This window comes from Pleuronectes platessa, chromosome 10, assembly GCF_947347685.1.
Source record: "Pleuronectes platessa chromosome 10, fPlePla1.1, whole genome shotgun sequence".
NCBI lineage: Eukaryota > Metazoa > Chordata > Actinopteri > Pleuronectiformes > Pleuronectidae > Pleuronectes > Pleuronectes platessa.
In genome coordinates, this window is record NC_070635.1 from 4688173 (window position 1) to 4715113 (window position 26941).

The 26941-nt window shown below is 43.7% G+C and overlaps 1 protein-coding gene across 3 annotated transcripts; it reads left to right on the forward strand.

The window, feature by feature from the left end:
• Positions 1-487: 487 nt before the first annotated feature.
• Positions 488-26912, forward strand: LOC128449348 (lamin-A). 3 transcript variants are annotated; one of them, XM_053432458.1, is made up of 14 exons: positions 488-1032; positions 1378-1503; positions 3134-3523; positions 19524-19680; positions 20353-20478; positions 21172-21339; positions 21787-21912; positions 22063-22283; positions 22803-23109; positions 23479-23586; positions 23670-23789; positions 23868-23930; positions 24064-24240; positions 24776-26912. In XM_053432458.1, exons 3-14 carry the CDS (start codon positions 3180-3182, stop codon positions 24803-24805), a joined length of 1947 nt encoding a protein of 648 aa, XP_053288433.1. In that variant the 5' UTR covers positions 488-1032; positions 1378-1503; positions 3134-3179; the 3' UTR covers positions 24806-26912. The 3 variants fall into 3 exon arrangements, with proteins under 3 accessions (XP_053288433.1, XP_053288434.1, XP_053288435.1); XM_053432459.1 differs by having other exon boundaries at positions 1381-1503; XM_053432460.1 differs by having other exon boundaries at positions 488-847.
• The last annotated feature ends 29 nt before the right edge of the window (positions 26913-26941 follow it).

Consider the following 26941-nt stretch of genomic DNA (forward strand, 5'->3'; position numbering starts at 1 on the left):
TGAGCTCATCACGGATAAATCACCTGCAGATTTGCTCTATAATGTTATTCAGCCTCTTCTGCTTTGAGATCTAACTTGCATCTTGTTCTGACGTGATCGTGTCCGACGTGAGACTTCATCATTTGTTGGTTTGCACACAGACAACACAACACGAGAAAACTAAAGATTCATAGAAAAGCTCATTGAGGAAACGTGGCCCCGCCAGCCACGAATTCTTGTGACTTCAGTGTGACTCCCATGGAAACACCACAGGGCCTGAATAGCCTGAAATAGAGAGAAGGAAGGAGCGGTAGAGAGAAGGAGGATACAGAGTTGTTAGCAGAGGGACGAGTGACTCAGAAACGCCGCTCTAGAGACTGACTGCTCGTTTCCACTGGAAGGCCACGGTGCAGCCAGGATACTCCCTCCAGCCACTGAGCCTGCCTCATGCCCAAAAACAGAGATGCTGTCTTGCCCCCTTGTTTAACCACATGCGCATACACAGTAACACACACTCACACACATGATGGACTAACTGGCATTTCCACAGTGCGTAGATGCATACACACACACACACACACACGAACGGACACACACATAGAAAACGACTTGTTCCTCTGCATCAGCGCTTGATTGGACCTGTGACTCCATTAACTCCACCCCGAGGAAATAAATATAAGACCAGAATCCGCTCTGGTTTGAGTGTCGGACCTTTGGACCTTCAGGATGACTTGTGGGAACTATTCCATCGCTCACTGGGAATATCATGTCAAACATTTGTGGACTTTTTCCTCCTTGGATTCAGTGGACGAGCTCACTGACAGGTTATTCCTCTGCCATGGATAACCGATGAGAAGATGAAGGATCTGTATGTACTTCAGATTTCATAGATTTCTTTTCAGTGTTGTGTGTCTGAGATGATCTCTGACACCTTCCACAGCAGTGAGGAGTTTCCTTTTTGTCAACATGAAACTGAAACATGAATTCCTCTCCCGTGTGTCTGCTCTGGAGTCGGCTGTCACATCTGTGTTTCACCCGACATGGGGGGCTAAGGTAAAGACTGCAGTGTAATAGCAGGAGGGTGAGAGTCGCACGTTCACACGCTTGCATCCACCTGGGATCTGCTCAGTGTCATCGCCGTGACCCGCGTTTCACTGACAGACCACTTGCACTGAGTCGCTGGGGTCAGTGTGTCTGAGAAGCGCTGAGAGCGAAATGAGACAGGAAAAGATATGGACAGAGCAGGGGGAGATAAAGCTGAGCAGCTGCTGTTTGCTGACACACACACACACACACACAGACGCACACAGACTCACACACATAAACAGTCTGACTCCTCCTCGTTGCCCCACCCTCCCCTCTCTCTCGTGCTCCCTCCCCTCTCTCTCCCTCTTCCAGTAGAAGGTACATGTGCAGTGAGCGACAGCAGAGCAGTTCAGGGCACGAGCCAAAGGAGCACACACCCACCAGCAAGAGAGCAAGACTGCATTATTCAACGGATCCTCTTCTCTACACTCCTCTGGGGTAGGACTCGCACACACACATACACACTCACACACTCGCACAAAACTCACACACAATCTCATAGCAGCAGACAAACTTCCAGACAGCTCCTGCACACACTCCCTCTCAGCAGCTGCGGTGGAGAGGTTCTCAAACAGCCGAGGTGAGGTTCAGGGAGCTTCCACAGAGACTTTGTGTTGGTCACTGACAAACAGAGCTACCGCTGTGCAAAGAATGTGCTCATGATGTTGTTGCTTGTTCGACTCGCTCACTCTGCTCCGAGCCAGTTTATTTCCCTTCTGGCAAGAGGCGCTGTGGAATATAAGTTTTCCCAAAAAAAAGTTTCAGCTTTGGTTAATGCCCGCTGTTCAAGAGCGGCACATCAGACAGCACCTGTTAATGCCTGGGTACATTTCAGGAGTGTAAATGGATGCTTCATTTATTCAAAGTAAGTCCAGAGAGTACTCGTGAGTACACGGGTTCGCTGCTGTGGGCGTGTGCACACGTCGTTTTGCATGCGCGCCTTCCCACCCACATGGGCGTGCATGTCCTTGTGCGCACTTTTGGTAATGGGCGGTGAGGGGATGAATGGCAAAGTTTGGTGCGTCCACCCACACGTGAACCAATCTGGAGAAGGCTTTCCTGCTGCTCTCTGGGAAATGGCTGTGAGGTTGTGAGTGGAGGAGCTGCAGAGGAATGGAAAAGCTCTCCGGTCGAACCCTCTCCGTCACAGTGGATAATAACAGTGCTCGTACGTTTATTAATATATGATTGTAGGTTAGAGCTCTGGTGGAATAAATAACTTTTTCGCACCTTTTACAATGTTGGAGGCATATTAAATTCAAAATGGGTGCTTATTTTCATTTAATGCTCATAATTACAGCTATAAAAACAAATCTACACAATTAGAAAATGAAAAATAAAACACCCTCCTCTATTCATTCCCCTGTTAGTGCTAATCTAAACAGCCTCACAGGGAATCCGTGTCCTTATCAGGGCATCCTGCAGCATGTGTTTATATTATGAGTCAACACTTTGGTATTATGACTTGTGCTGCGACTTCAAGAGTCTTCTTCTTTTTCTTTTTTTGTTTTTCTTTGCTTTGCCTCCATTTCCGAGAAAACAGAAATAGACGAATGTTGTTTATAAATTGTGAGCTGAAGGTTGGAGTTGCCGTTTGTAGGACACATGTTTTCTCAGTAGTGAGCTGCATGAAGAGGCTGAACAACTGAACAGCAAGGATCCAGGGGCAGTGTAGGTTGTGACAGGGGAAATACCTGTGTGAATGAGGGAAGGTGCCTGGAGGAGGAAAGGGCAACAAAACCAATGCATTCCATTTATAATAATGTGTTCACATACTTGTGGGCGGCCTTTGCCAGTCCTGTGTAACTCCATGCACTCTGGGTTTATAAATCAGGTTTTATAGATGTGTTTCCTGATTTAAAAAAAAAAGGAACTCTGAGAATATCATTCAGATCTAATGAGCAGACTCCTCACTGAAGGCGTGCGACCCAGACAGGGAGACACTTCCTCATAGAAACTCCATTAAAGTGTAACATGTGACTCAGACTGTGGGTTTGTGTATCACACCAGGGAAGCCAGGCCTGTACTGATAGTTTTTCATCAACTCTCTCGCTCTGCTCTTCCACAGCCAGTGACTCACCCCCTCTGCACCTCCTCCTGAGCCATTTATTGCCATGGAAACCCCGAGCCAGAAACGCACCAGCCGCGGTGCCGGCGGAACCCTCTCGCCCGCCCGCATCACCAGGCTGCAGGAGAAGGAGGACCTGTGCAACCTCAACGACCGCCTGGCCGTGTACATCGACAAGGTGCGCTCGCTGGAGTCTGAGAATGCCGGGCTGCGGATGCGCATCACCGAGTCCGAGTCCATGGTCACCCGGGACCTGTCGGGCATGAAGGCCGCCTACGAGACGGAGCTGGCTGACGCCCGCAAGACCCTGGACCAGGTGGCGAGGGAGCGAGCTCGCCTGCAGCTGGAGCTCAGCAAGATCAGGGAGGAGCAGAAGGAGCTGAAAGCCAGGTAGGAGGAGCATGAAGGGGCAGTGAGGTCACAAACATGGATTCAGCCACTCACACAGCTCATTATGCATCAAGCAGTGTTTGATTAGTAGTTACTGGTCTGTGAATACACGAGTTAAGACACAAAGGTCAGATAAAGTCTCATTATTGAATGGCCTGAAAGCAATTAAAGCCAAAGTCCGCTGTCTGTCGAAGTTGAAAATGTTCTATAAACTGGTTTAAAATATTCTTGTCAATTCAGATTAAGACAAAAATCCTTAATGTTGTGCTGCTGCGACGTCTCAGCAGCCTCAGCTTGCCCCCCCGACCTCCAGCATCACTGGTTCATAATGTTCCAGAGCCAATAGCATTTCAACATTCTTGTGTGTGTGTGTGTGTGAGATGTCCCAAACCTCCTCGTAGTAGTGGTTAAGGCGGAGCCGCAGTCGCAACACGTAAACACAAGTCTCTGAACGCTGTAATAATACATATTGTGCTGTTCACACCTGTGGTTGTTCAGCTCGACTGAGGCAGAGCAACACTCCTGCAATCTTCCAGCAGGAATGCAGTGAGGAGTCAGTGGTTAGAACTGTAGGTGACATTCCTGCTGGTTAAAGTTCATATGATTAATTATTTGACAAGTGCAATTATGTCACTTCAGGCTTGCGGGGGTGTTAGAACCAACACACCTCCAGATGAATGGACTCCACCTTTTATACACCTTAACTATGAATGACTGCTCTAATGACAGAATGTCTTTGATTACAGCGTGTGAGGCTGCTGCTTAAAGAAACTGAGGATTTTTCACTATACTGAAAAGTATAGATCAATATAAAGACATGGAATAAACTGTGAGGCTCATTATCCCAGTTTTAAGATATGACTCAGTTCTCTGGACAATTTCCAAAGTTAGCTTTTTTCATACATGAAGGGACGCAGCAGGAGATTGTTCCAGTCAGACGCGTTCACAACAACAGGAAATCTGTCACTCTCACATTTTCGGGACATTTTACCAGGGGCTTGGAAAAGTTCTGGAAACTTTCCGTAGAGCAGCGACAAAAAAACAGTGTTTTATCCTCGACTGTAGCTTCAGACACACACGTGAACGTCAGCCTGTAGTAGCTGCGGAGGAATTCATGACCGTCCTGGCAAAGTTTCCCTCGGGTGAGAAAAGTCGTTTTCTTCTCTACTGCGTTCACTTATATGCACAGTGTTCCCTTTTAGCAGATTTAAATAGAGGAGAAGCAACAGATTAAAATAAAAAATACACATTAAACACTCAGGTTTCAACACAGCATACCTTCATTGTTGAAACAGTGTGTGTGTGTTCACTGGCTGCACACATGATGGGTTTGTAGTGCTGTTGTGTTCTTTTCTCTATGATTGACATTGTTGATTCAGGACTGTAAAGCATGTTGAGTGAATGTACATAGCTCAGTGGGAGTGGCTCATGCCTGCCGCACAGATAAATATACATGTGAGATATTAAACTCTGCAGGAAATGTGTCCTTAATGTGGCTCATTTATATTCTGCAGCTGCCTATTAAGCTGTTGACACACGTTGTGGTGGTCATCAATCCACGGTGTGTAAATGTGCACACACACACACACTGTGGGTGGGTGAGGATGTTGACTCTGTTGTTCTCCGGATAAAGGCCAGTGTGTGTTGAGAGAAATGTTTTATCACTTATTTATCTTTTATCTCCGTAATATCCTCCATGTCACTGAGCTCCTGTTTCTTCAACTGCAGGAGCAGAGTAGAGAAAAGCTCCCGCAGTAGTTTCCTAGGAAGTAGACTTCATGACGCACGTGTGGTGGAAAGAAAATCTGAATCCAGCCTGGGCCGGCTTTATCGGTTAGACTTCAGCCGGTGTGTGTTTGGTGTTATGTTGCCATGGATCTCTGGGAGTCGTGGCTGGAATGACGGGGTGGTGACTCAGAGTTTTTTTTTTTTTTCACGGCCTCTGGAATGGGCTGACTGTGGAGTCGCTGTAACGGGAAGGGAGGTTTATTAATACACCCTGAAGGGATTCTCTGGGCCGCGCTCTGAGCTTCAGATGGGAACAGGCACAGAGCAGTAAACACTGGAGCCCTGGGTCTCACAACATGTGGATTCTCTTTGTTTGTGACGTCCCCGAGTTTGACGGAACACACAGGAACAGGTGGAGCCCTCGGCTCAGGAGCAGTTGACTGGTCACACCTGTTTCGCCCACAGGCACGACACAGTGAATCCTCACAGACCCGTCTTTGTATGCATAACTATTCCAACAAACACATGCTCTCCCTCCTCAGGCGAACTGCTGGGGCCGTGTCTCCTGACGCCACTGTCTGACTCGTTAATAATTTAAAGAAAAGAGATTCCATATAATTTAGCCCAGGGTGGAATGTGGGGTTGTAAAATGACGAGTGAAGCCAGGTATATAAGTGGAGGAGGTAAAACTGGTTAGAAAGACTGAACACGAGTCCTGGAGCTGCACCATGTCCCCGTGCTGCACTCGCTCCCGATCGAACTTCCAGTTTAGCTGCTAACTATGAAACATTAGCCTCTGGAGGAACTGGCTTCTTAGTGCCACTGGCAGGACTTGTTCTGTGAAGGCTCCACCCAGACAGAGGAGTGGCCAGACTCTCATCCAACCCATTACAGATTGTTAAGTGAAGTATGAAAACTAGACTCGGATGCCATCGCCTCAAGATCCATGAAATGTTCCCTGCAGAGAATTGTGAAAATGTTGAAAAACCCCTCATCTCACAATTAAAAGTTTCCCTCAGCACCAAACTTGAATTGGTTTCGTCCCTGACCCACATCACATCCTTCCATCAGGTTTCATGGAAATCCGATTTGTTGCGTAATCTTGCTAATAAACAAAAATGAAAAGCTATAGCTCCACTTCTGTGTGTATGAAATACTCCACTCTGATCTGCTCTCTTGGAGTTTGGCTGATAAGGGTGGGGCCGCTCTCGAGTCGCTGCAGAGTAAACAGCCGAGGCCTCTCCCTGATCAAATCTGCTCTGAACACATGAAATCGTGGATTCAGCCGAGCTCGCTCTGCCACGCCCGTCCTCTGCACCGGGCGGTTCAGGGCGTGGCACCAGGTAGACGAGGCCCTCAGACATTTCTTTGTATATATACACAATCAGTCTGTTGGTCCAATGTTTTAAAAGAAGAATAGAATAATCGCTGCGGTAGACAAAACGTGGCCGAACTTGTCAAAGTGCAGCTGCAGAGTTAAACTTAATATAATTAAAAAAGATTTAGTGATGGACTGATGTACTGTACATGCTCATGTGTAGTATTCAAGGACTGTAAAGTCATAACTGGGCCAGGACACTGCTATCAAGGAGCACAGCAGGAAACGCTCTTATCACTTTGCACACTCCCATTTCCTTCAGTGGGAATATTATCGTGCACCACTTCACTTCTAGTATTCATGGCAAATGTTAGATAAGAGCCTTTAAAAAGACTCTACAAATTATTAACAGTAATTTATCTTAAAGTTTATGTTGATGCTGTAAATGATTAGGCCCTGATCACATTTCTTTGTCATAATGGTTTAATAACAAACATTTTAATCACAAAAATGTGCAGGTACACAGTTTTTTTTTTAATTCAGGTAAATTTGCTAAAAAGGCTTTTTGTTCTTTGTGATCTGGAGTCTCCTGCTGAGTCATTTGACATTAGAGAAAATGCAGAAATCCCCTCTGAAGAAGTAATACACTAAGCAACACATACAGTGTGATAAACAGAATATTTAATATTAGTCAAACCCGTATCGAGGAGAAAAAAGGGGAAGTAAAACACAAAGTGTGATGGAGTGGTGGCCGCAGACGTCACATGAAGTAGTTTCATATGAGTCATAAGTCTCAATGAGTAAAGTTCCTATATTTAACCTGCAGGGACTTTTTAAAACGTCTCTAAGGATACAGCAGTGTACATCCCAGCCACCTTTGGATCATGTTATGGATAAACAGGAGAAATCCAAGCTGCTCACGTCGGGTTTGTTGAGATTAAATGTTTGTGTTAAAAGTCTCTTCCTAATATGGAAAAAGAACAAGACTGTGTTCCTCTGCTGATCGAGCAGTGCAGCCTTTAAATCCCTTCTCTTTTAAACTGGAGCTTTATCCACTATAGAGCATCATTATACTTTGAAAATACGTTTAACTGGAAAGTGGAGGAGTTAGCTTTACTTCAAAATCTCAGACTGACTCTGCCACAGTGAAATTATCATTATAAAGAATAAGAAATAGGTTTGAAGCAATAATCTATGATTCATATTTCGTCTGATCAGATAAAAGTCGAGCCTCATCCTCCTGACATCTCTCAGACTGATAATCTGAGGTTTCTACAGAACCAATGACTTTAACGAGCTCTTATTAGCTCAGTGTGATTAGTGGGATGAAGAATGAAGCTCGCCATGTTGCTGGGATTCTGTTTGGTTTGTTTAACAGATGGATACAAATATCCACTGCAGTCAGTCGCCTCTGGAGCACACACATTTATTTTAAACACACTTATTTAAGTCTGATTGCTTCCTTCGTAATTTAGAATGTACTACGACATCAGAAAAGAGAGGAGGAAGAATTCGTCCCTTTTGCATTTTTGAGAATAAAGTTGATCTGTTGAGAATTAGGTCAACTTATCAAGTGAGTGGAACTAATGCGAGCTGCAACACGTCGGAGTGTTTGTGTAGACATCTCCATCTTGGCCTTTGTCCATTAGCAGCTATTTCAGTTCGCAGCCGTCTCGTCCAAACTCGTGTGGTTTGTCCCGAACACTTTTCTTCTGGCTCAATCTCTTCAAAGATCTAATTCTGTTTATCACACTGCGTTTATCAGCTAAAAGAAAAATAATAAATTTTCTACTAAAACAGATTCTGAAGAACAATTTCACCAACACAAGGAATTTTGAAGAGGAAGTCACATGTGCTTACCCGCATAATCGACATACTCTTAAATGTTTGACCTAAATATTAACTTTATTCTCCTCAGATTTTTACCCTTTGAATGCAAAATTAATAGAAGATAATCTTTTCCTTAAACCTGGCCCCAGTAAATCTTCCATGTAAATGTGGAGCATAGTTTGAATTTGGTAAAAGTCAACGAGCTCCATGTATTTTAAAGAAGTTTAATATTTCATGGGTGAAATGAAGCTCGGCGTCACGGCCCGTGCTGCAGGCAGCAGATCAGCGTCCACAGCTGATGTCATTGTTCCTGTTCAGCTCCTCTCAGGCTGTTGGATCAGGTCCTCTGTTCTTCTCGCTGCCTCGGGGGGGACACCCTGCTCCCCTTTGCTGATCTCAGCTTGTATCATGTGACAGGAGACAATTGTCTTTCACTTTGAATTGAGCGAGTGGAGAGAAGAGCTGAGAGAGTTTTGAGTGTTTTCCAGCAGTGATGAAAAATTAAATCATTGATGAAACGTTAAATAATATAAAAAAAATCCAGTCTAGCGCTTTGTTATAAGATTATTTATAGAATTTTCTGTAAAAGATGTTTTTTAATAATTAAAATAGTTTCCAAGTTGTGAATTGGTTTTTAGAACTGATTATTTATTTTTTTACTTTTAATTTAAGGATAGAGCCAGGTCAATATAGTTTTTTGGGGGCTGATCAAAATATGAAGGAGTAAAACATTTGATATATAAAAAAACTAGAATGGTACATATCTCTACCAAGGCCTGGCAAGAACTTGACTAAAGAAAATATTCTTTCTGCATTTTTTATCCCGTAAAATTAAAAGTTTTCATATCTGCGGGAAAAAAAACCCCCTGAGACCAGTATGTCTGTGTAGGATTGTTTGATGGGCTGATCTCATCCCAGCAGCCCTAGAGTAACTGTACAGTCTTTATCTAAACGCTTTGACCCTTTCTGCTCAGACCTCATTTGGTCGATGCCCGTTGAGAGTGTGGCTGACGGGTCCGGTGACTTTTTGTTCTCTCAGCGTTGAACAGAATTCTCAACGATGGAAAACAGATGTTGCCTGTAAATGTGCTGGATGGAGCCGGGTGTGCTGGATTCAGTGGTGAACGAAATAATGAGAGAGAGCTGATGTTGGACTTCAGCAGAGCTCGGTACCAAGCAGAGGCTTTGGCGGGAGGTTGTAGTGTGTGTGTGTGTGTGAGTGTGTGTTAGTTGGAGTGGAGTTTATAGAGTTACATTTTCCATAGAGCCTTCAGCAGCGGCCAAACCCTTGATGAACGGACTAAATCACTTTAAGATGGTGGCTCTCTCTCGCTCTCTCTCTCTCTACTCCCCTTCCTTTTCTTTGGAAGTGGGTATCGTGGGCGCTTCACAACTCTAACCATCCCGTCACATTCGGTTTGTCCCAAAACCGATTGTTCCGTTTCCAGAGCTCATTAACTCTGGAATACATCTGAGCTGAATGGGATGTTTGTCTCAGTTTTACTATAACATCAAAACAGAACAATAAGAAAACACTTTATATTCCTGGTCTGTGACATCTCACATGTTTTTTTCATAAACTGTTAATGTTTGAAGAAATGTGATTCTACATCTTGATGTGATTCCAGTTCCAGTGCTGTGCTCTTTTATTGGTTATATGGTAAAAACACGGCAGATGATCATTAGCATAATTTCAACTTTTTACCTCCAGGTTTGTCAGATCCAGGAATACTTTTAATTTTCTTTAACTTTTTAGTTGTTGTTTTTTGACATTTTCATAAATTTCCCAGATAATAATTCATCTGGATTTAAAACATCAGGAACATTTAGAGGACATATATCTAAAGAGTGTGTTCAATTTGCTGCAGATCCAAATCCAGATCTGGCAGATTCAAATGAGGCTGACAGTTTGTTTCTGAGTGAGATTACTCACTGGGTGGATTAACACAAAAAACCTGCTGGAGGGATGTGGTATGGCTCAGGGGTTGGATCCAGGATTGGTTTCTCTCTTTCTTTAACAATGTGAGATACAGGGCCTTTCTAAAAAAAGAGTAAAGAGTAGTTCATGGATCTCGATGACACAAAAACAAATCTTATTTTTTACACACTGCCACTTTCCTGTTTTTGAAATGCGTTTGATACACACACCTGAGTATAAATAGTTTATATTTCCGCATACACACTTCTCCCTCACACTGGCTCACACGCTTCTGGCCCAGCAAGAATTTGGAAAAATACTTTGCATGTTTTTTGTTTGTTTAACGAGTTGCCAGGTGGGTGTGGTCTGCTTGCCACAGGGAACAGTGCGAGACAAAGACAGGAAAGCTCAGGAAAGACGATGCAGCGTGGTTTTCAGTGTTTCACAGCTCAGGCGGCACCGTGCTCGATGTCCAGATACAGAAAATAACTCCTGCTCTGGCCCTGTGGGGTTTTCCTCCTCTCGTCAGATCGGCTGCACACTCACCACTGAGCTCCCCCTGTGTTTCCTGCCTGGTTTCAAATGCCAGTCCGTCTCTTTCAGGCCTCGCGTGAGAGCGCTCGATGCTGAGGCGCGTCCCACAACCACAATTTGGTTATTCTCCAGGCAGCAAATCCCTTTTTTATTCCCCTTAGGGTTGCATAAGGCAACGAATGTCGACCAGAAGTCATCACATCCTCATAAAAGCCAGAAAGATTTTCTGTAGCTCAAATTTAACTTTAGCAAACGTTTTGCAGAGTATTTTATTTTAGCTCTGCTGGAAAGAACAGCTTGTCTCAGTGTTCTTGTTAAATCGATGCTAGTGAAGGTGGAGAAAACATCAGGGAGTTTTCTTATGAATACAAATGAGAATTAAACCTTCTGATAAAAAATTGTGAGAGAAAAATGTGGATTAACAATTCACAATCAAATATGAAGCTTTGAGCAGAGCAACACTTGTTACTGGCAGAGCGAGATGTTCCTGCACAGTCGAAGTGTCGAGGCTCTGCAGTTGAACCAGTTATAAAATTATGCAAAGCTGATTTTAGAAGATAAGTAGAAATACTTTTTAAATACTTATTACACATGGTCACAATTGGTCACAGGAGAAAACCTAAGAAATGGGAGGATGTGGGCTGAAAGAGTTTGTCGGTTGTTACCTGGATTGGTCACTAACGTTGTTTAACTTGCTGATTACAGGTTTATTTAACGACACTGTAAAAAAGTGGAAAAGTGAAAAGACAAAGTGCCGTTTATCTTTACAGATAATCAGATTTTAGTTCCAGTGAAAAGTAGCTCAACCCGCATCTGACTCACCCCCTGATGAATCATCAACTAATCATGCAGGGAGGAACAAGGGGTGTTTCACACACACACACACACACACACACACACGTTTATAAGCGGGATGGGCACCATGCTTCTTTCTCTACCTTCCGCCTGACACTGTTTTGAGGAACAGTTTTATCGTCTGTAGTTTTTGTAAGGCTTGAATGGGACAAAGAGAGAGGACATCTAATTCTTCTCAGTCAACACAGTTTGTTTTGGTGACAGCTTAAACAAAACCATGAGCAGAGGAACACTGCCCATCCTCTCTCTGTCTCTCTCTCTCTCTCTCTCTCTCTGTCAATGTCTCTCTGTCTCTCTCTCTCTCTCTCTCTCTCTCTCTCTCTCTCTCTCTCTCTCTCTCTCTCTCTCTGTCTCTCTCCGGCTCGCACGCCCCCTTTGTAGCCGTCTCATCAGCTCATCAGCGCCGCTCGACATTTGCTCTGCTTTGAAACTGGAAACACTGAGAACTCTGTTCCCATCTGCCACATGTGGATGAGCATGGGTGGCCTCTGGCAAAGGCTGCGCTGTTGTTGGTTTCTGATGATTTTCCACACACACACACACACACACACACACACACACACACACACACACACACACACACACAGACAGACGCACAGACACAATCCTTGAAGTGTTCTTCATTCCAGTAGAGACACAGGAAATGTTCATGTACCAGCCTGTTATGTTTACTTTGCTGCATATCTTTGTCGGAGTTGCACAACACATTTGGAAAATCAGAGCTGGTGTGAACTAGCAGGCCTCATGGAGTTTTACAGTCCATACATCGTCTCAAGGCCCAACAGTTCACCTTAAACCCTCTAGAGCTGCACTAACTCTTTTAGAATTAACTTAATAAAAAGTTGTTCTCACTTACAAGGCTTTAAATGAATACCAGAGCCTTCAACCGTATCAGCGTCCAGGTCAAAGACTAAAGTTGACGGAGCCTTTGCAGTTGTGGCTCCTCGACTTTGGAACAGCCTTCCACAGATTATTAGATCCGATTAGATTATAAGACTCTGTTGCTGCTTTTAAATCTCATTGATACCTTTTGTAATCTTTAAACGTTGAGTATGTTTTCACCTTGGAAAGCACTTTCTGCTTATTTGCTTGAAAAGTGCTCTTTGAATTAAATTATCATTATTATTTAGAAATCAGGTCCTCAAATATGCATTATACCATCTAAATGTTCAAGAAAGTAATTAATACAATTCCTGAATCTGCAACCAAATTTAATGAGTTTATTCATTAGCTCCAACTAACAATCAAAGCAATGAACAGGGATGAAAACATGGATGTAATTAATCGCAATTAAACTTAAAAATGTTTTTAGATTCCTCTTTCATCATTATTGTTTTTAAATTGTATTTATTGTCCTATTTTATTTGCACACTTGTTACATACAAATCAACAGTTGTCCACCAATACTGGTCTGATCTGAAAATGTATTTCACATGGAGCGATTGGCTTGTTTCGGCCACTAGACAAAAAATATGAACTGTGTCTCTCACATCTCAATTTACTTTGCTTAAAAAATAAAAATAAAAGAACTCTTACAGTAACTGATAATTAGATGATTGACATGTTTCACTTTAATTTCCCTTTTTACACAGTATCGTACTGTACTCCTCGTTCCAGCTCTGGTTCCCTGTTTGTTTACTCAAACTCTATTATTCCTCTGAGTCACCGTTTCCCTGCAGTGTTTCCACATAAAGCTGCTTTGTGAATGTTTAAACTGAACAACGTGGAAATGGAAAGATGGAAGTTATTATATGTCTATAATCAGGGGAAAGGGTACATTTAAAATGATCCATATGGAATTTGGCTGAAACACCTTTTTTTCCACTCCTCAGTGAGTCATTGGGGAAACCCCCCCCCGACATGTGCCCACATATGCCTGCCAGATTGTGTGTGCGTGTGTGTGTGAGTGTGTATTTATGTAACACACCATATGGATCATTGAACACTTGTACTTCATGTCAGAGGAACTCTTTGTGTAGAAGTACAGGAAAGTGTTGTGTTTTTTTTAAACACGCTGGCAGGGAAACCCTCGGTGTCCCGGGTGGGACGGTTGTCTCGTTCTTTTTCTTCACAACTTGAGCAGATGTGCAGAGTGTTGACCCCCCCCCCCCCCCCCCCCCCCCCCCGGCCGGTGCTGCAGGGGAGCTGCTCGGTAGTAAACAGCACCAGACTGCAGCTGTAGTGGGCAGCTCCCAGTTGCACCGGTTCCCCTCGCAGCTTCTGCCATAAATAGGAACATGCTGGTGAAGTTTCAGTGAGAATGAGATCGTTTGTGGATCAGCTCACTTCGTTCAAATTACAGGAAATAAACTGAGTTTTACTTGTGGACGTTCAAATGAACTTACAATGTCAATGAAAGGCAAACTCTTGAAAATGTCCGAACCCAATTTTCTGTCCCTCAGGCTGAAGACGGGTTTAGATAAATAAGATTTCATGTTGACAGTTTGTGAATAATTTAGTGTCACTGCAGCTGGAGAGGTAATGAGGACATGTCGTATTTTCTCTTGGGAGAAATAACACGATCAAGTGCAGCCAATAATATGGCCTCGCATTATTAGGAGCCATCGAGAGAGAGGAGCACAGCCTGTTAGATTAGAGCATGTTGACCTTCAGAAGCTAGAAAGGGATTTGTAAAGAAGGGTGGAAACATCTGGCAGCTCCATCAGTGCAAAGATCACACAATGAAGCTGTATCATGTTTGAAAATCTGGTAAAATAACTTGGGAAAATATTTCTGCACACACATTTAACTACTGGAACTATTGCTGCTATTAAATCTTGAGGGAGACATCTGATGCTTTTTTCAGTTTCTCTTTCCTCTAGTGTCTCTATTGTGAATGTAAAAGATCTGTTAACAGGTCCAGAGTCTGCAGCAACGCTAGCTCCTCTCGTACAATCCTGCTCCTGAAGATCCTGACACACATCGTCACTCACACCATGACCCACATTTGCAAATTGCACCACAACTGCTAGGCTGGCACACCAGACTAGCAACACCACAACAAAGCCAGGTATGGCGAGAGGCCGACATTTACTACATGCTCTGGGAGAGATTGACCAATCACAACAGTGTGGACCAACTGACCAATCAGAGCAGACTGGGCTTCACCAGGAGTATGGGGGGGGGGGGGCTTAAAGAGACAAGAGCGTAAACCAAGTATTTCTGACAGAGGCTGAAAAGAGGAGCAGCAGCAATAGAGGAGAGTGATGTGTTTTCTGAACATTGGTAAACTTTTTCAAGTGACACCTCAATTAAAATCATGAACCTGAATATGAGTAAAAATAGAGAACGGCTATCCAAGATTCTTCTTCTTACTTTCAGCATTTAAACGTTAGTCTGCTCTTAAATGAATAAACTTATTTCGCCGAATGATGATTTTGTTTTTGTTTCCTGCGTAAAGCTCAGAGTTGTATAGTTCAGAATCTCCTCCAGGCGAGTAGAGAAAGAAACGGCACCCTCTCCATCGTGAGATATTTCAAAATGATCCACAGAGAAATCTCTCCGTCTTTTTTATTCCACTGCGTCCACGCTGCGGTGGAAATGGCGTCCTAGCAGGTCTGATGACAAGGCCCGGGTTGCTGTGGCAACGGCATAGCAAAACAGGCGGGGGGGGGACTGACGAGTGGGCTCTTTTCTCTCTTTCACTCCTCGAGGCGGGGTTCGCTTCTCGTTACTGGGCTGGACAAAGATAGCTGTGAGTCATCCTTGAGGCTGGGAGCCGAGCCAACACATTCCTCCTCCTCCTCCTCCTCCTCACATTTTCGTCTCCATTATTCTCCCTCTTTCTCTTCACCTTTTTGTCTCTTTCTTTTTGCATTTCCATCTCATCCCCCCCCCCCCGCCACTCTACTAAACGGCCCTCCTCTCCCCCCATCTCACTCTGTCTCTGTCCAATAGATCCCATTTTCCCTTTGTGCTTTGAAAATCGTCACTTTATTTTGCTCTGTAAGTGATTAGAGCCTCGTTCAGCTCTGATACTGTAGCTGGTGGAATGATTTAACTTTTCTAGTTTTTTATTCATGTGTAGACATTTGCATTTAGAAAGAAAGAAGGTCGGGACGTGTGGTTTACAGTCTAACAACAATAAAAAATCTTTCTTAAATAGCACATTTTTCCCTCTTTCTGTGCAGTGCCTCCATTTTGGCTCAAATGTTCCTCTTAAGTTTGCATTTGAAGCTGCTGCTGCTGCCTCGTTTCACTTGCAACAGATTTCCCTTATCTCCCTCATTTCCCAGTATCACATTCGCTCTCACGCCGACTGTGTATTATTTATATGAGAAGTGTAATTCTTGAATAATAACTGAAGTGACTCTACATGTGTCCTGAGCCCAGACGGAGACACTTTGATGCTTCGGTGGAACAAAATGTAAACAGAGTGTCGGAGGATATTTACGCTGGAGCGCTGTAATTATACAATTCCAACTGGGTTATATAAACGGGTTCTCCCAAGCAAATGGCTGCAAAAAACACACACACACACACAGACACACACCCTGCATTTGATTATGTAAATCATATATGGGAACACAGACATGCAGTCGTGCTGTATTTGCTGGCGTACGGATTTTACAGCACATCAAATTGATGTGAGACAAGCAGGCAGACGCACTCTGTACACAAATGCACTTAACCTACACGGTGGTACACACACATTTGGCAGTCGACACACATGCGCCAGTACAACCCACACACACACACAAAGAGAGGGAGAGGATTTTTTTTCTAGTGTTCTTTTGAGCCAAGATCCAGGAACAGCATCCTGGATCTGCCAGGAGCAAATAAAACCTGTTGAAGAACAGAACCTACCAGTCGTTCATATCCGATAACTGAAGTAGTTATTAATAATATATGATGTTTTTGCATTTGACGGTTTGTTCTGTTTGTGATACAACCGTAGTAAATCTGTGGTTTAACTCATTAGTGTATTGTTGCTCTGTGGCATCTTGTTGTCAGGTGTTCTCTCTACATTTGTTTATGAAGAGGAAACCGACTCGCAGCGTAGTGAATCAAACCCTGTTGTGACCTTTAAGTCGCTCCTGGGGTCGATCCACCGTGTCCATTAGTGCTAATCAACGTCACAGCAGTCAGCGACACACACTCTCATCAGTCTGCACAACTGACAAAGCTGTGTAGTTTCAAGTGAGGTTTATCTCGAGGTTTAAACAAAAGTGAAAATGTGTGTGTGTGTCTGTGTGTGTGTAGGCTATATCCCTAATGGCTTCACACTGTACAACCCAGTTTAATAGAACAGAAAACGGCGTCTTTCTTTGTCTCGTTCTCACTCAACAAACCTCTTCGAGCACTTTATGGCTTTTTTAAAACGAGCAGGGCTGTGGTTTAATGTTCCACTATAACAACAACATTCTTTCCATCACACCTACAGAGCTGCACGCGCCTCGAGGAGCCGGGAGTTAAGAGTTGCGTTACTGTAGGCTTCGTTCTTTGTAGCTCCAAGAATTCAGGGAATGTTTGTAGGTGTGTGTCTGTCAGTGTGTGTGTATTTTCTCATGTCGTGGGGACACAAATATGTTGCTGTCAGATAATGGGGCCTACCTTTCCTATGTCCCTATTAACGTAAATCGTTAATTTTAAGAGTTAGATGAGGGTGAGGGTCCAGTGGTTATTGTTAAGGTTTTGGTTAGGCTGTCCACAATGAATGAAAGTCAATGGAATATCGTGATAAGGATAGCTGTGCTAACCTGTGTGTGTATAAGAGTCTGTTCCAGGCTGTTTTCCTGACACATTCTTTCTGCATATAACTATAATCTCAACTCGACTGGGTCGTAAAGACTCAAGTTCTTGTCTCTCTTTATGATCTGATATTTTTGAAATGACGGCTCAGTGATTATCTGAGCTTCTTTCTTCTTGTGTGTTCATTGTCACTTAGAACTACTTGTCGAGCAAAGAAAAATGGGGGCAGACAATCTGCCCTTGAGCAAGACTTTTACAATCGGCTGCTAAATGGCAGTGGAGTGTGTTTGGCCTGAGCTATGAATGAGGTTTATTTATACAAATTGGTGCAATGCTGCAACGATAGGAATGTACGAACATCTGGTTCAACATCTGGTCATTTAGATTCAATTATAGGCTCTGGAGTAAGTAACTGTTGCATTTCACAGAATATATAGATGCAGGTTTCTTAGATAACCCAGTAAAAAGTATAATCCTACAGTCCTGCTGTAGTATAGATACTATATATATATATATATATATATATTTATATAAAAGAGGGTAGACTGAATATTAGAAGCACCTCTCAGTAAATCACAATACAAGTCATCATCACCCCAAACTACAGCCTCCAAAAGGACCATAAAGTTGAATCAGTAGCTCTGTAGAATAGAACCTGAGCTTTATAACTTTCATTAAGGTTGAGTTTATTATTTTTAGTGAGGTATTCATGTCTAGTTTTATCCTTTGGGTTCATGTGCATTTATCATACTTGTGTAATTTGGACCCACTCAAACTTTCTTTCTTTATTTTCTCTTTTCCAATTTTTTCCACGCTGACGCTCTCAAAGCCTGATTGTACATCTGCAAAGCATCAGCGCTATGTTGGCTCTCGATTCAATTCTATTTCTTCTGGTCATTAAAGTCTCCTTCGTGTTTCTCATTGAGCCACTTTATCTCTCTCTCTCTTAAGTATAAGAACGTTTACAGGGAGTTTGTCGTTCGTTCCTCCCGCTCGTCCAGACTCTGGCTGTTCTCTCACCCGGCTGCCGGTGACCAGGGGAGTGTGAGGTCTGTGGAAGCAGCCTGGAAGCCATCTCCTCCAGCAGATGGCCATTATTAGTGACAATGAAGTCTAGCCTCGGGGCCAAATAGAATAACGGGGAGCCCATTTCCTCCTTGGCTGTGCGTGAAGAATATTACTAACAACCTCTCTCTCTACCCTTCTCTCTCCTCCTCTTCTGCTGGGAGTGTGTTATTTTTCCATGGCTGCCTCCAGGTTTTTTTTTTACTTCTACCCAGCCCTCTCAATTGTTTCCTGTGGAGACGTTAGGGGAGAGGAGGGGCAAACGTGCACAAGCACATGCGCAACAAACGTGAATTCTGTTAATTCAACACAGGTTCCCTTGAGATGCAGCCACATAGGCTCCTTTTCATTACAGAGTGCTCATAACAGTGCACTGATGTGTTGGCCTGAGGTCAGCTCACATCAACGCTGGACAACTGCTGCACTCACTGGACTGTACAACAGGCAGCTTGTGTCATTCGCAGCTTCTGTCGCTGCAGCCCAGTGACTCAGCGCTCAGGTTTCAGCAACATGTTCTCATTGAGTACGAGCTGATCACATGACCCAAAGTACCAAAGAAACTTTAACTGTGGGTGGAGAATAGAGCAGGTTATACAAACCTTGTACAGAAAAGGAAACTATAAATGTACAGCACCATTTAAACACAGAACATTAAAGTGCTTAACATGAATTAGAAAAGTCAAATAAAGTCAAAATAGAATAAACAGTCCAGTGGTTTTTGTGTAATCCTTCCACCTAGCAGACAAACAAAGACACAATAGAAAACTTAACCTCCTCTCTGGTAACGTTTGAGTTTGTGAAGCCACCTGATAAATCACAAAGCTCCAAACTGGCCCAGTCGTCATGAGTCACAAAAGGAAATGGTTCAGTAGATTATGTTGATGAGAACTTTCCTTTCCTGAAAAACAAAGATATGCTCCTCTGCCAGAAGAGGAAGAGAGGCCATTATTATAACTCGCCAACAGGGATGAGACAGAAATAAACATCAGAAGGCAATAATGAAACTTCACGGCCTCGAGGAAGCAGAAAACTAACGTCCACATTGTCTCGTGTCTTCACAGGAACAGTAAGAAGGAGTCGGACCTGGAGGCGGCTCTGGCCAGACTGAGGGACCTGGAGGCCTTGTTCAACTCTAAAGATGCTTCACTCAACACCGCTCTGGGGGAGAAGCGGAACCTGGAGGTTGAGGTGAAGGACCTCAAGGCCCAGCTGGCAAAGGTAAACACATGAAACCGGGGAAGCCGTTCAGAAATTAAATAAAGTTTGCTCATATTGTTGTGGCTCAGTACGAGTCTCGGGCAATTCAGGCTAAAACCATTGGCTGTATATAAAGATGGACGACATGGCTGCTGACTCAAAGTGAAGCCAAATTGGTTTTGATCGCCACCTGGTGGCTGGCTGCAGTAGCAGCCAGATCATAAGCCCTGCCTCCTCCTAGTTGATGGGACGTGGTCCGGACTTAAATGTCAAAGTACAAATCACATTGTTTCTGGTGAAACGTTGAATAGAAAAATTGAAAATGTATTTAGTTTTTATCACCTTTGACATTTTACATTATTTCCCTCTATTTATACAAAAATGTCCTGGTGAGGACACTGTCTCTTCCTCCTATTCAATTTGGTATGAACCTTGTAGGCAGTTGATTATGAATGAGGACATTGTGAACACGAGTTTGAATCCTCTGTTTGTTTTATCAATGAACTGCACTACAGGACTCATGCAAATAGAGCTGTGGCCTTCCTCCACCTACTGGTCACACATAGGAACTGCAGGTTTTACCTTGGAAAAAACACAGTTCATGACTCGATCACTGCTGCACAGATTTCACCTTGGGCTGCGTTGGTTTTTTGGAACATGTCTCTCATCTCTCTTTCCTCTCCTCCCTCCCAGTTGGACGGAAACTTGGCCGATGCCAAGAGGCAACTGCAGGACGAGATGCTGAGGAGAGTGGACGCCGAGAACCGCCTGCAGACCCTGAAGGAGGAGATGGAGTTCCAGAAGAACATCTACAGCGAGGTTCCTACTCTTCACCTCCACCCTTCTATTCTTACTCCACCGTCTCAGTCATCTGTCCTACTTTCCATCTTCCACAGGATATTGATTTGCTTCCTACCACCTACTTGTTTTGCTTTACCCCTTCAGATTTGTGTCGGCAGACCCAATTTCTCTGCTTATCACCTCCACCTCACTGCATATTAGCTGTATTTTAACATTGATTGATTATTTATTTAAGCCTCGGAAGACACATTGAGGAGAGACCCTCATTTACAATGGTGCCGAGGGTACAATGAAGAGTTAATACATAAATAAGAATGAAATAAATATGCATATATATATATATAAAGTAATACAAGGGAAAAGGTCATAAACAATCTTTTTTGACGATTCAATAAAATACTTTGGTTAAGTCAACTAACAGTTGCAATCACTGCAGGAGAAGAACATAAATATTATATGATTATTAATGATTTGTGGTCATGTCCCAGTCGCACTGGCAACATATGTGTGTTTTGTTTTGTTTTATTTTTTCCAAATAGATGAGACGTAGTTCACAGGTCACAGATCCGTGGATTTGAATACAATCTCTAGACGAGTAATTACTGAACAGAGTGACTAATTACTGCAAACAGGTTTTTACTGGTGAATGTACCAAAATTCAAGAAACCAAACATCACTAACATGCATTAAAATGTCTTTCTTTCTCTACAGGAGTTGCGTGAATCCAAGCGTCGCATGGAGACTCGCATGGTGGAGATTGACGGCGGGCGGATGGACTTCGAGAGCAAGCTGGCCGAGGCCCTGGCTGAGCTGCGAGCCCAGCACGAGGAGCAGGTCCGCATCTACAAGGAGGAGCTGGAGAAGACCTACCTGTCCAAGGTGAGTCTGGATGCTGCTGCAGCTCTGTCGCCACCTAGAGGCAAAGCACAGGCCCGGTGTTCTTTGTATCTGTGGGTTTTTCCTTATTAAATAAATAATCCAATTAAGAACATTATTTATTTACACCCTAATAAAAGAATCAGTCTCGTTTATCTGCTTATTGATCTTAATTCAGGAGGAAAATGTATTTCATTGAACCACTGTCCACTTGGGAACTGAATGAGGAATCTGGATAAACACAACAGCTCCTTTTAGACATTGGATTTGTCTTTTTTGTGAAAGAAGCTAAAACTAAACCAATCTTTATTTTCTTAATTGACCATCTGAGGAAACTACTTTGGGAATTGTAGATTGCATCTCCGTTAAATTAATAAAAAGGATTCTAGGAAGGAGTTCAGAGCAGTGAACCTCGGCCACTAGCTGACTGTGCATCTCTGTGTCCGTCAGCTGGAGAACGCCCGTCTGTCCGCTAACAGCAACAGCAACATGGTGGGAGCCGCCCACGAGGAGCTGCAGCACACGCGTGTTCGCCTGGAGAGCATGTCGGGACAGTTCAGCCTGCTGCAGAAACAGGTACCTGACGTCTGCACAAGAATGTTCCAAAACACTGCTCTAAGCATTATTGATCCAACATCGACCTTCACCTCCACACATCGACTCCTGTGTTTGTGCTGTAACCGGCTGCTTGACTAACAAGCCCCTGTGTGTTTCTCTCCACGTCAGCTGTCGGCCAGCGAGGCCAAGGTGCGCGAGCTGGAGGAGGCTCTGACACGGGAGCGGGACCTGATGAGGCGGCGCATGGAGGACAAAGAGCGCGAGATGGCTGAGATCCGAGCCCGCATGCAGCTGCAGCTGGATGACTACCAGGAGCTGCTGGACATCAAACTGGCCCTGGACATGGAGATCAGTGCGTACAGGAAGCTGCTGGAGGGAGAGGAGCAGAGGTGAGACTGTAGAGAGATCAGGGTTTCTTCTGCTTGTTCTTCTGTTTGTGTCAGTGGCTGTTTTGAAATATATCAAGATCTCTGGAACGAACTTTCCAGGAAATAACGAAAGTATAAATTGTTTCTGAAACCTCAATTATGAACAGTTTAGTAGAATCAAATTGACATCACGTCCACCTGGAGGCAGCATGTCTTCTCATCTCCTTCCCCCTTTCACACCGGACCTGTCCTGTCAATGAACACATAAAATACACAATAAATATCTGACAAAAAAACTGACAGTGAACAAGACACAGGCTCAGTGAAAGCAGTAATAACAGATACAGAAAAGTCAATAGCTGTTGACAGGTATTTAAGCTGTTGACAGGTTTGAGGAGGATTTCACACCGGCCTTGTTTGGTTTGGACCTTCAAACTTTTATGTTTAGTCAGAATAACCGGTGTGAAACGTGGTACAGACCAAAAGAGGTGACTTCTGTCTGTATCTATGTTCTAAACCTCTTCCTCCATCCCTCCCCAGGCTGCGTCTGTCTCCCAGTCCTCCAACCATCAAGGTCTCCATCGCTCGGACCTCCGGCTCAGGCCACAGCCACACCAGCCGCCTGCTCCAGTCGGCCACCGCCGCTTCCAGCAGCCGCAACTCCTCCGGCGCGGCCAGTTCCAAGAAGCGCCGCCTCAACGACAACGACAGCGAGACGTCCAGCATGGCGGGCGGCGCCGTGACCAAGACCCGCCTCAGTCAGCACGCCTCCGCCAGCGGCCGCATCACCGTGGACGAGGTCGACCTGGAGGGCAAGTTCATCCGTCTGAGCAACAAGGCCGACGAGGTAACTGAGTCCATCCATCATCTGTCTTTAAACTCCCTCAACCTGCTTCAGCTGAAACTGCTTCTCACAAAGTGATAATACTCACCTCAGACAAAACAGTCCATATAGTTTCTGTTATTAACAACATGTTTCATTAACGTTTCTTAATGTGACTCTCATGGTTATTTAGGCAATTTGTTGTAGATCCAAATGAAAATCTGGATCTAGAGAATTTAAATGTGTTTCCTAAAGAGACTGTTGGGCCTTGGTGGAGTTTATCCACTTTTCTGACATTCCAGTTTTCTGTGTGATGCTTCGTTGCATTTCTGTCCTTTTGAATAATTCTTTATTGACTAAAATAAATGCTCTGTTTCCATGTGTCTCATGCAGGATCAGCCACTTGGCAACTGGCAGGTGAAGAGACAAGTCGGGAGCAGCACCCCGATCGCCTACAAGTTCCCCCCGAAGTTCACCCTGAAGGCCGGAGGAGCCGTGACTGTAAGTGTTGTTTGTCAGGAGCGGTTTGTCAGTTCCTGGTTGAGAACGTGATCCCTCTGACCTCTGACCTCTGACCTCTTCAGATCTGGGCTGCATCTGGCGGCGGAACCCACAACCCTCCCACTGACCTGCTGTGGAAAACCCAGAACTCCTGGGGCACCGGCGACCTCCTGCAGACCATCCTCATCAGCGCCAACGGAGAGGTTCGGACCTCACTTCACCTCCCTCACACGTTTCTGTTCCTCTAACTGCAATAACTCAATGATTTACCTCACCACCAGGAAATGGCCATGAGGAAAGTGACCCGCACCCTCTTCCGGGAAGACGAGGAAGATGACGACATGGTAAGAATTCCTCTAAATCTCAGAAGCTCATTCCTTTTAACATCAGGAACAACACGCCTCTCTCGGCTCCTCTCCAGCGTTGAGTGACTCACCTTGTTGTGTGTCTCACCTTGTTGTGTGTCGCCCCCTGCAGGGAGCTCACAGCACCAGCGGCGGGGAGAATGAGTACAACCTGCGCAGCCGCACGGTGATCTGCGACTCCTGTGGTCAGACGTCGGACCGCAGCGGGGGGGTGTGCAGCAGCGGGGGGGGTCTACCTGAAGGCCTCGTGGGACATTCCTTCTTCATGGGCAGCAATGATCCCAGACAGGTACTGTGTAATAACTGAGTTATAACACAAGGACAAGGACTTGAAGCATTGCAGCTTGTACAACATATATTATTTTGCAGAATTTTATTTCTGATTTTAATTAGTTCAAACTTTTCAAAGAAATGTGCAGAGAAATTTGGATTTGGAATCTGGTTTCTTGAACATCTGTGTTTAGAAACATGCAATCTCCTGACACTGAAAACATGAAATGATGATGACTTTTCTTCAACATTTGTCCATAAGCATCTAGCTGAAACTAAAATCTATGATGAAACAACAAGGCCACATTCCACAGTAGAAATATGGTTCATAAAGTGTAAAACAGAGGAATCTCACTGCCATAAACCAGAACTAAAAACACCACAGAGCAGATTCAAGGGAAAAAACTAAATTTCCCCCCGAAATCCTCATCATGAACCTAACTTTTGATTGTAGTTTTATTTTCAGCTTTATTTTAAACAAATTATTTGTTTTTTTCGTGTAGTTTTCAGATTTTCTTGCCTCCACCATTAACGCTGCACTTTCTCTCCTTCAGGCTCATGGGAAGAACTGCTCCATCATGTAAAAACCCAGCAGCTCCTCACTTCAACCCTCCGCCTCCTGCAGCCGCTGTAGGAGAATCATTTTCTACCATCGCTCCCCGATGTGTCTTTATTATTATTTTTACCTTTTTTTTATTTTATATATGATCTTGTCTGATTTTGTATCCACATTAATCTGCAGGTTAGATTTGCTTTGCGGTGTTTTCCGCTTTAGAATTTTGTATATTCAAGTTACATTATTGCATGTGTTCTGTGCTGAAGCTTGTACTGTATCCTGCTTGACTTGCACGCTCTCTCTCACACACAGACACACACACACACACAGAGACACACACACACACACACACACAGACACACACACACACACACACACAGACACAGACACACACACAGCTCCATCGACCAGTGCTTGTGCTTCGATCCAAGCTGGGGTTTCACATTTAATGGCCAGGCTGTCAACACTCAACACGCACAGCTCGTGAACCCTGTCAGGAATCCGTCTCCCCAGTGAAGTGAATCCTGTGGGGGTTTGTTGTTAATCATGTTTATCTCCCAGTAAATGCAGCTAATCTCTATTCAAAGATGCTGGTTATGTTTACAGTTTAAATATATTATGCATAGTATTGTGGTGTAAGAAAGATAAAGTAGCTACGGGGGTTATTTTCTTGAAAGTTGTCCAAAGAAAGCCGACGTACTGTAAACTCAGGATTTAGATCAGAGCTTGTTTCTCCTTCTCCTGAAACTAACATTTACATCCGTGCAGCTGTTGTGTGCGCACAGAGAAAAATAATAGTTTGAGATGAATATATATATTTTTTCCGCTACAGATAAATGAATTTGTATTTTGTGTTTGCTGGATAAGTGTCTCAGTGTCTCAGCTAGAATGTACATTTACAATTCCAAAGATTTTGATAGAACAAAGTAGGACAAATCAGGGGTCGGTGCATCTTGAGTCGACTTTTCTTACGATTCTGGTGCCATACTTGCAGAATATATTTATAGTACTTCTCTTTATTTAAACAAATAGAAGTTTTTGTACTAGAGACCCGTTGCAGCTTTTCACACAGAGCAACGGTTGTATTTGAAAACATTTTCCCAAACTTTTTTTTTTAAACAGTGTATAAATATAAATGCACCTTCATAGAACAGAAGGAAACACTCACATGTTTCAGTCTTGTGACTCTCAGCCGTCCTCTGGTTTCTGTGGCTCCTATCAACTGGTCATAAGGGCTTCTTCTCTTTCCACTAAGCTTACTGGCTTTTTTTTTTTTTTTTTGCAAATCCGCAGGCGTGACGTTGGGATCCGAGTAAAAACTGTGGGGTTTGTGTACTTTGTGACTTTGGCTTTTTTTCCCGCACTGCTTTTATTGAGGGTCTTGCCAACTATGCACAGCAGTTAGATTTATACTGAAGTCTGGCAGCTTCAGTCATTTGTACTCCAGAGAAAAGCATATCCAAGCATTTATGGAAAATACTTGATAGCTGCTTTTGGATGTTTTTGTTTTTTTTGTACTTAGTAGATGGTTCTTCTGCCATTTAGATGCTTTTTGTTACTTTAAGACATTATGACGCCAAATGTGCCTTAAAAACGTCAACGACAATCTTTAGAGAGCTCTGAAGATATTTAGCATTTGGCCTCGGTGACACAGTATTTGTTTCATATGTACATGTAAAGCTACGAGTCATGATAACTGTATGTAGCTGTGCTCAACTATTACTCACTCGTCCCTGAACAGGGAATGTAAAGTTCCTGGTTTTTCAGACTGACTGATTAAAAACCAGTAAAAAAACATTTGTCAGCAATGTTATTCCCAGTTAATGAAGACCCAGGACCCTGAGTGTCTCGGGCCCAAACCACAGATGTGTCATATGTGACTCAAGCACTTGAAAGGCCTTTATAAAAATCCTTGTGAGGCCTCATGAATCATTTGAAGGACTCGAGGATTTAAATGTTGCCAAAAGGGATTTCTTGTTACAAGTGTTTAATGCCAAAGTTATAATTAGATTGAAGTGGGATTTGTGTCAGATAATGACTCTATTGAGATTATGGAAAAAGCCATGCATTCAGTTGATGTCATGAATGTCTTTTTGTTTTCTAAAAATAAAAGAGTAAAACTCTTTTTTCTTCTTCTGGTGCTCGGTTGCTGTGATTCTTTCAT